Source organism: Pimephales promelas, chromosome 1 (assembly GCF_988280905.1).
Source record: "Pimephales promelas chromosome 1, fPimPro1.hap1.1, whole genome shotgun sequence".
Taxonomy (NCBI): Eukaryota; Metazoa; Chordata; class Actinopteri; order Cypriniformes; family Leuciscidae; genus Pimephales; species Pimephales promelas.
Window position 1 is genome coordinate 5,371,847 of NC_142769.1, and position 10,350 is coordinate 5,382,196.

Sequence of the window (10,350 nt, forward strand, 5' to 3'; positions counted from 1 at the left end):
GGCAGAACATCAGGTGCTTACTGTGATGAATTGTACTAAAATTGAATTTCTGTGTCGCCAGCAACTATTCCAGGTTGATTGCAACTTAAGTTCTACTGACACCATCTGTAGCGTCCTGTCAATTGCCACAGAAAATGGTTTTGATTTATCCCTCATTGTGTTAGAAAGGACAGAAAAGACATTTGCCAGGGTTGTTGTTCATTACATTTACATTTATACATTTTGGCAGACACTTTTATCCAAAGCAACTTACATTGCATTTCAAGGTACACGTTTACATTCTTATCAGTTCTTATTATCATTAAGTGCAATAATTTCTCTAGAGGTGTTGTTGCATTGACTCAATATAATAGTGCACATGTGGAATAATTGCAATTTATTTGATTACTATGTAATGAGAATTATGTATTAATAATTAACAAGCAAAATGATCTGCCGATTGGGTAAGAAAATTCAGTTTGAAATAAGATTATTATTCTTACCCCTTTGGCAGATCATTTCGCTTGTTTTAAGTAAAAACTCACTTCATTTAGATTTTCCCCCAGAAAACAAGATATAATATCTTATGGCATTTTACTACTTTAGTAAATGCATCTTGATTTTAGAATTTTTTGATATTTTGACCGGATACAAGAAAAACGATGTAATTCGCTTATAATGTAACTCTCAAGAAGCAACTGTACCTCCTTGCCTGCTTTTGTAGTCGAATGCACTTCTGGTTATGCATTACCAGCATATAATAAGTGTCCATTCCTAGTTTCCTTGTGTGGATACAAAGTAAAAGTATGCAGGTTTTCCACTAGTCACAGGCTGATTTTGCTGTATGGATTTGTTGACCCACATGTAATATCAGATGTGTAATAGTCACAGAAATATTGTTACCTAGCTGTGCCTCCTAATGGATTGTTTCTCTCTTTCTCCGATTGGTTTTGTTTTTATAGCCCAGCCTGCAGGAGTACCTGAGATTCTCAAGAAGAGTTTACACAGTTGCTCTGTTAAAGGGGGGAATGAAGTCTTTATTATCGGCAAAAACTTTCTCAAAGGAACCAAGGTCATATTTCAGGGGAATGCTTCAGGTATACTTGCATGTTCAAGGTGTCATAGTCTTTTCCCGCACAACACTTGCACTGTTTAACCTCTGCCTGTTTGATTGTAGCAGATGATAAGTCCTGGAAGGCAGAGGCTGACATTGACATGGAGTTTTTCCATCAGGTAAGCCATAGCATCTGCTGTGTCTATTATTTGACTGTGTGGGATGATCAAGCAATGCAAAAATAGAGGCAGCTTTGCACAGGTCACAGACATCAGTGTCCCCAATTGTTGCCTGACATGAATATGGAAAGAACGGCAGATTGATGACCTAAATACTCAAACAGTACGCAGTAAACTTTTTAGTTCTTTTTGAGCTAGTGATTTAAATAGATCTGTTTTACAGTGACTTGTCCTGAAATGTCAGAAGTGATTTTAGTCATTTTCAATATTTTTTTTAAATACTTTATGTACTGCCATATTGAGACCATCATTTACACAAATGTAGCCAAAAATGGCTTTGAGGAGTAAATAAATCTGGCTAGTGTTGAAATTGCAACAAAATGCATGGTCAGAAATCCCATTTTATTTCAGATGATTTGAGTGAAATATGTAAAATAGTCTTCCAACACTTTACAACCACCATAATGTTGTGATTAAAAAAGATGTTATCTTTTAATCTTTGACTTTCTCCCCTTTTAGAATCACATTATTGTCAAAGTTCCTCCATATCAGAATCCAGCTATCACATCTCCTGTATCTGTTGGTATCTATGTTGTTACAAATGCCGGACGATCCCATGATGTTCAACCATTTACGTACACTCCAGAGCCAGGTCAGTTTAATTCCCAGCCCCATTCCTGGAGGCACACCAACAGAACAACATTTTGGGCGTCTCCCTTATCTGACCCATCCATATTAGGTCTTGGTCTCTATGAGCTGATGAGTTGAATCAGTTGTAATTGGATAGGTGCAGTTTAAAGGGATACTCCACTTTTTTTTTTGGAAATAGGCTCATTTTACAACTCCCCCAGAGTTAAACAGTTGAGTTTTACCGTTTTCGAATCAATTCAGCCGATTTTCTGATTTTTAGATGAATATCAGTAACCAGACAGTTTCTGGTCTCATTGACTTCTATAGTAGGAAAAAAATATACTATGGAAGTCAATGAGACCAGAAACTGTCTGGTTACTGATATTCTTCTAAATATCGAAAATGGTAAAACCCAACTGTTTAACTCCGGGGCAGTGGTAAAATGAGCCTATTTCCAAGAAAAGTGGAGTATCCCTTTGAACGTGTAATGTTGGTGTGCTTCCAGGAACAAGGTTGGGAAACACTGTGCTAGAACGGTTTACCAATTAGACAAATCACAAATTTTGTATACATTTTTTTCAGCGGTTGATTCCTCTGTGAAAAAGGAAGTCTTGCCTCCAGTGACACCTTGTTGTTTCGAACAAATAAAAGGTGAGCAAACGTGATAATGCGCTATGAGTGCCAGGGTATTTCCTGAAATGGAAGAGTCATTGGCCTTCTGTCTGTTGTTTCATACAGTAATCGATACTGCCTTGATGACGCCAGTTTTGCCTCTTGTTAAACGAGAAGAGGCCACACCAATGGAGGTCTCTAGTAATCCCTCGGCCTTCAAGGTTTGTATAAATCATGAGACATAATAAATCACCTCAATAAATCAGCATCAAGCGTTTCCGTATAATTTGATTAATGCCTATGTTAAAACCAACAGACCTCTGAAGTCATCAATTCAGCTCAGCAAGCCTTAGAGAGGAGTACTGAGATCTCCACCAATAACTGCAAATTTTCCAGTCCGCTGGCACACCAAACAAGAGAATCGGATCAATCTCCAAATTCTGTCTTTTCTAACAAGGAACCATTCAGCACCATCCAGGAACATAATCTTGCATCCAGCGGCTCTTTCCACGTGCCTAATAAATCTCTTCTCCAGCAAGGAGTTCAGCCATTCCTCTTGGAACACAGAGACAGTCTTGGACAGGAGAGATCAGGCAACAGTGGCGGATCAGTGGTGGGTCTGTCCCAGATGGACGACAACCCGCAGCAACAGCTCTCCCTTCTACCTCCAGATGAGGTGGCTCAACTAGAGCAGGCTGTGCGGCAGCTGCAAGCAAAGGGATTCTGCAACATCCAACTCCAGAATGAGAATTCAATGTCAAAGCAACGACAACATCAACTTCAACAGCAGCAGCAACAAATCCAACAACAGCAGCAGCAAATCCAACAACAACAGCAGCAAATTCAGCAACAGCAGCACCACATCCAGCAACAAGAGCAGCAAATCCAGCTGCAGCAGCAGCAGCAAACTCTGGAGAACCTGCAACATCAGCTCTTTCAGCCCCAGGTTCAGATTCATTGTAGTTCGGAGCAACAGAGCTCTTCCCAGGGAATCGTGCAGAATGGAAATTCCCTCTTCCAGCAAACCCCATCACAACAGCAGCAGCAGCAGCAAGCAACCTTGTTTCAACAAGCAACTGGCTTTCTTCAGCAGCAACCCAGTCATTCCTCACCTTCCCTGTTTCACAATCCGACAGCCATGACTGAAGCCCAAAGCCCACAGGAGGCTCTTTTCCACACACAGAAGACCTCACCCAACCAGGATCAGGTCCAAGCTTCCCTTTTCCAAAGCAATCTCAATGTTCTCAGTGGGTCTACCATGTCTGTAGAAGCGCAGTCCACTGCAACCAGTATGTTTCTTTCCCAGAATGCTGTACCAGGTCAACTTACCGTTAATGCCAGCCAGCCACGCCAAATGGCTTTCCTCACTTCTATGCAGGGCACTCTCGAGGCCCCATCTGTATTTCAGACTCCATCCCAACTGTCCCCCATTCAGCAAGGCACTCCGATGGAGCAGCAGCAGTCACCACAGCATGCCCAACCTGGCTCCATGTTCCAGAGTATCTCCCAATCACCAAGCAAACTCTCTCCTGGTCAGCAACAGCAGGCTGGTCTACTTCTTGGGTCCTTAAATTCTCCAGTAACACAAGAGCAAACTTCAAATATGTTATTCGGCGGACAAGTTCAGGTTGGATCGATGAACAACAGCAGCCTAGCTTCTCCAGAACAACAGAACACTTCCCTTCCCTTCTCTCAGGCCGGCATGGTCACAGTCAGGCAGCAGGAGTCATCTAAACCCATGACATTTCAGGATCAGAGTACTATGGTGGTCAACCCGTCCTCGAATAAGCCAATTTTCCAAGACCAGCAACCAATGCAGTTGGCACCAAGTTCTGGTACAGGCCCTTCACAGTCTGTAAACCTCTTCATGGCCCAGTCCAACATGCAAGGGGGGATGGCTTCTCAAGAAACCCTTTTTGCACCACAGAGTGCTGTAACCGGAATCCAAACCAGCACTTCCTCTCCAGTACAACAGCCTGGTCAACTCTTTCAGACTACAATGGGTGGAAACCTCAACCAGCCCAACCGGAATCAGCAGCCCGACCTCTTCCTTTTTGAGATCCAGAACGGTTAGGCAGTGTTCTTAAACATCCTTTAGACTCGTTTGTCTCGTAATTCAGAGTTGTAACTCATTCTAATGATTTCTTTCCCGCAGAGTGCCGTCAGCTAATGAACAGCCCGGGATCTACACTATCTGATCAGATCATTGCCATCAGTCAGTCTGGACAGAGACAGCAAGAGAGTGAGGGGCAAATCCAGTCTTTACTTGGGCAGTCCATGCCAGACCCTGGAAATGTGCCGAGCACCTTGACAACCTCTCAGAACATGGAGAAGATTGACGATCTTCTGGTGAGCCTTCAGGAGCAAGGCAATAACATTTCCCACTCCTACTAGGTTCTTCAAGGATACGCTGCCCAATATCTCCATTCCATATATGATTGTTGATATTTCTTGCACACATATTGGATATTTTGGTATCCTTTATTTTGGATTTTGCAAAAATAGTGGATTGGAGACACTTTGGTCATACCCCTCATAGCAAGAGTAGGCCATTAACTTTTATTTCATTCTACATATGAGACACTGAGACAGTAGAGTCGCCTGTTGAATGATTTGGCAAAATCTCTTGAATAATCATAAATATGGCAGAACCCTCTGGAGAACCTCAAGGCATCCTTAAAGAGGGGCAGTTTTCCATGGATCTTACAAAATGCAACCCATATGTTATAAAGACTGTCATTGGTTCTGCAGCAACTCCATCTTAAATTAAAGCTTCAAGGCAGTTATTGAAGTTCCTTGAGTACACAATAGGATGTTTTAGGCACCTGGAAACCTAGAGACTCTCAAAAGGGTTTCGTTGGTGTGGCGGTCTAAGGAACTTAAAGGGTGCCTTGAGTAGCTCTTTATTTTTACAGTGACGGAGAGATATTTTGGGAAGATCAGGACTCATGAGATGTCTGTTTTTAGCTGTAAACTAAACAAATAATCAAGAATGCCTGATAGAAACAGTCTGCAGTGACATTTTTTTGTAAACAGTCATTAATACCTTTTTCTCTGACACACTTGAGTATAAGCTATTTTTCATTTGGAAAAATCTTTTTAGTCAAATGGGAATATGTACATTCACTTAGAATATAAGTGAGAAAACAAATGTGTTTTGGCATTTTCCTTCTAGCACTTTATGTATGTTTTCAGTGTGGTTAGTTATTCCTGACTCATTGACATTTCATCAAGCTTTCATCAAATCTTAAACCAACAATGTTTACTGAATACATAATTCTACTGTCTTTCATCTCTGTGTTTTTTAAGACTAATCCGTATAGTAGCATTTAGAAATGCACATTCCTGGTTTAAAATCAAACAAGTAGTTAGTTATCAGTAATCTAAAAAAACAAAGCCTCTGATATTTATTTTTGATTTTGGTTTACACAAGTCATTTCTTGCCATCATAGTTTGACTGGTATCTATGTTTTGCATGTCTAAGTTATCCTATATATATATATATATATATATGTGTGTATGTGTGACATATTTTCTGATTATACCTCTAAAAGTTTGTCATTATTAAATTTATTCTTATAATAATTCTGAAATATTGACAGTTGATGCTCAAATCATTTTGTGTCATCGTGGTAGGTTATTTTATTTAGTTTACCAGTGTCTGGTACGCTGGAACAGGGCTGATTGCATTTTTTGGGGGGCAAATTAGAAGGCAATGTCCAACCGGTATTATCGACATGTTCTCTGAATATACAGTAAATACAAACGCTATAAATGCTGGGGAAGCAACCTTTTATCTTTGGTAACAGAAATCGTTTTTGTCAATCACCTAAAATATTAAAGCCGTCGGCATGTCAAAACCAATATTTTATCTACTTTTATCGAAAATTGGTCAGTTTTGTGGCTCAGTTGGTTGTTCATGTATTCAGTTTTGAAGTGAGTTTGATTTGAATGTAGAGAACCTTGTGAGCTATATATTTCTGGTAATATCAAGCTCATGCATGTGTTCTAGTGTTAGACATAACGTAAAGCTGCCAAACTAGTTTGTGTGCTTAATATTAGGCTGATGTGACATTAGTTGGCAGATTGTTTTGTTGTTAGCATGAGGGTGAAAATATATACATTATGAGGGAGCTGTTCTCTGTAATGTTACAGAAATGGCTCATTTGAGCCTGCTATGTTTGGTATTAATTGTCAATTTTTTTTGGACTATTCTCTTTTCTCAGAAATTTGGGTGATTTTTATGCCTACTTTTTAGTAGAGACTTTTTTTCCTTTTTTTTTTGGGAGAAGTTTTGCTTGAGAGGTGCTTTTTTTATATCTCTGCATAGGAAAGAACTGTGAACGGGAACTGGAAAAATGTCTTCATCTCTGTACAATACTAATTGTAATATTTTTCCATAATCAATATTTATGTGAATATATACTTTTTCACCCTACCTCTTTTTAGAAAGTATTTATTTTTGTGTCTCAAGAATTTTGACAATTAGAATGTCTATTAGATTTCAATTAGAATGCATAATTATAACATTTCATTATGTAGCTTTTGTTTCTTTTATGTCAAATCTTTTAAAGTAAAAAAACAATGTGTGTGTTTGTGTGTGTTTATCCCATATACTATTGTAACATCATGTTTAGGCTATAGAGACTTTGTTGAGAATCATTATTATAATGCACAGCGATTCGGCGATTACTTAAATATAATTCCTATAATGATTTCATCAATCTTTTGGGAAATATAAGCCATATTAACAAACATTGCCCCTAAAAATTCTATATTGTATGATTCTTGGGACCAATTATAAATTATTTATAGTTCAATTTAGCAAACTAATCATCTATTTTGGGTGCAATAACATTTATAATTTAAAACTAAATATTTATAAATTATAAGAAATTCAACAAAATGTAATAGGAACACAAGTGTGTAAGTGTTTTTCTTTAAAATATAATAAAAGTCAGTTCAATATTGCAAGTGAGGCTTTGCATATCACATTTTTTTTTCATTTATTTATATTCTGACACATTCTTCCTACTCATCCCAGTCAAAAAATGAATACCAAACAATGTGCCTCTAAAAGGACTAAAACCAATTAATTTTTTAATTGGTTGCATGACGTGGTAAATATACAGCAATTAGTCGTGCCTTCTGATTTAAAAGCAGATCATTTCCTGGCCATTGCCTATTTTGACGGGTCATGAAACGACTCCCCTTTAAAATTTGTTCCACAGCGGATACGTAAGCTATGCTGTATGTTTCACTTTAAAGGTGCAGTAAGCAATTTCTGAGAACTATTGTTGAACAGTGATGATATTTAAAATCAACCCAAACAAACATGCCCCTCCCTTCATTGCTCTGCCCCCAAAATGCACAAACATGCATCGCAAGAGTCGATGTCTCTTTATCATAGCTGAAGCGAAGCAAAATAAATCTTTGAAGATGAGTAAATACAAGCAGTGAGTGGACACACCCCATGCTACTGATTGGCTCACTCTTCTCCCCCATCATGAGTGGACACCTGCCCCTTACTGCTGATTGGCTCACTCTCTCTCCTCCCCCATCATGAGTGGACACACCCCTTACTGCTGATTGGCTCAATCTCTCTCCTTCCCCATTATGAGTGGACACACCCCCTGTTGCTGATTGGCTCACTCTTCTCCCCCATCATGAGTGGACACCTGCCCCTTACTGCTGATTGGCTCCTTCCTCATCATGAGTGGACACACCCCCTGTTGCTGATTGGCTCACTCTTCTCCCCCATCATGAGTGGGCACAACCCCTGCTGCTGATTGGCTCACTCTCTCTCCTTCCCCATCATGAGTGGACACACCCCTTACTGCTGATTGGCTCAATCTCTCTCCTCCCCCATCATGAGTGGACACACCCCTTACTGCTGATTGGCTCAATCTCTCTCCTTCCCCATCATGAGTGGACACACCCCCTGTTGCTGATTGGCTCAGTCTTCTCCGCAATCATGAGTGGACACCTGCCCCTTACTGCTGATTGGCTCACTCTTCTCCCCCATCATGAGTGGACACACCCCCTGTTGCTGATTGGCTCAGTATTCTCCCCCATCATGAGTGGACACGCCCCCTGCTGCTGATTGGCTCACTCTCTCTCTGTCTGCGGCTCAATCTAAACCATTTTTAACAGTGTTTCTCAGAAATTGCTTACTGCACCTTTAAATTGACTAGATCTAGAATAAGCAATATTATTCACAAAAACCCACAATTCTTTTATTTAATATAAATGCTTATTTTTTTGTTTAAACTGATATGCAGTTAGACTAAGTGCATATTCAGTTGGAATTTATTCTTTATTTCGGTTCTGCTGCTTATTAATGAGAATTCCTAATGTGCCATAAAGAATGTCAATATTATGTAAGTCTTATGGCAATATACTTTTATATGTCAGTTTGCTCAATTGTGTTGTCTGATTTGGAAGTTTCTGTTGTGATGATAACATATTACATCTGACATAATTGTGACACTTAAAGCTACAAAAAATAAATAAATAAATAAATCATATAGAAGCATTTTGCTTTTGTTGGGGCATTTTTACTCTTGCAGCTATTTTCCCGTAAATGTTTTGCGGCTATGTATCAATACAAATAGGTACAATAAAAGTAATTACAGAAAGAATTGTGCTCTTGTTGTCAATCATTAATTTGGTTCTGAAAAACTCAAACAAACAGATCATGCAAAGACTAAATCCATGGAAAGGATTCAATTTTATTTTGTTTCCACCTGCATGTTAAAGTGGCTGTGATCGGCCTAAAAGGAAAACAAGGTTATTTAAATTGAAGTTAGGATTAAATACTACTAATACTAACTAATAATAATTACAGTAGTAATACTTTTTTTTCATATTTCCTGTGTTTGTAATGTACGGAGGCATATTGCATTCACTTGGAGAATAAAAATCTACTGTTTTTCTGAATTAACAAGTTAATTATCTCATAATTCCGAGATAATTTTTCATGGAAAAAAGTTTTTGGTCTGTTTTTCTGAATTAATGAGTTAATTTTTCATGAGAAAAAAAGAAATGTTTGCTCTGTTTTTCTGAATTAACGAGTTAATTTTTCATGAGAAAAAAAGTTTTGCTCTGTTTTTTTCTGAATTAACTAGTTAATTTTTCATGAGAAAAAAGTTTTTGCTCTGTTTTTCTGAATTAACGAGTTAATTTTTCATGGAATTTTTTTTTTGCTCTGTTTTTCTAAATCAATTCGTTAATTAAGAAAAAACAGAGCAAAAACTTTTTTCTCATGAAAAATTAACTCGTTAATTCAGAAAAACAGAGCAAAAACTTTTTCCATGAAAAATGATCTCGTAATTCTGAGATAATTAACTTGTTAATTCAGAAAAACAGAGTAGATTTTTTTTCTTCAAGTGAATGCAATACGCCTCCGTAGTAATGAAAGAGAACTGCAGTAAGGTTTTCTGAGCAATAGAGGTCACTGCTCTCAGCCAACAGATTCTGTTTCTTCATTGCACTTCATTCAGTCACCTAAAAATGACAAGACAGACCATGTCTAAACCATGGTATAACTATGGTTTTATCAGTCAAATACGGCACAAGTTAGTAAATCATTAAGAAACAACAACAGCGTGTCTTTCAAAACACTCTTTTGTGAGAAAAACTACTTTCTTTCCTCCATGGATTCAATTAAGCAACAAGCTCCAAGAAGCAGTGGCCTGCGTCCGAAAACTGAAAAATGCTGCCTTCGGAGGACAAATGCAATGTTAGTTTCACTTCCTGTCTCCTTAGACACCTTCATCTGATCGATTTTTGAAGGCAGCATTAATCTATCCTTCACTGCCTTTGATATCCCACAATCCTGTGCTTTCCATTCTATGTGACAGTAGAATAAAGATGGTGTCTGAAAGTTGTGGGTGG

General features: G+C 38.5%; 1 protein-coding gene across 5 annotated transcripts in view; it reads left to right on the forward strand.

Moving 5' to 3' along the window:
- Positions 1–7,048, forward strand: part of nfat5b (nuclear factor of activated T cells 5b) — a 49,023-nt gene extending 41,975 nt beyond the window's left edge. For 4 of the 5 annotated variants that reach the window (XM_089119156.1, XM_039690771.2, XM_089119164.1 and 1 more), the window contains 7 exons: positions 942–1,076; positions 1,157–1,212; positions 1,732–1,864; positions 2,425–2,493; positions 2,581–2,675; positions 2,771–4,523; positions 4,610–7,048. In XM_089119156.1, coding sequence (XP_088975282.1) covers positions 942–1,076; positions 1,157–1,212; positions 1,732–1,864; positions 2,425–2,493; positions 2,581–2,675; positions 2,771–4,523; positions 4,610–4,848 — 2,480 coding nt within the window. In that variant the 3' untranslated portion in view covers positions 4,849–7,048. The remainder of the gene's footprint in view (positions 1–941; positions 1,077–1,156; positions 1,213–1,731; positions 1,865–2,424; positions 2,494–2,580; positions 2,676–2,770; positions 4,524–4,609) is intronic. The other variant, XM_039690772.2, reaches the window with a different exon arrangement.
- Positions 7,049–10,350: the final 3,302 nt, after the last annotated feature.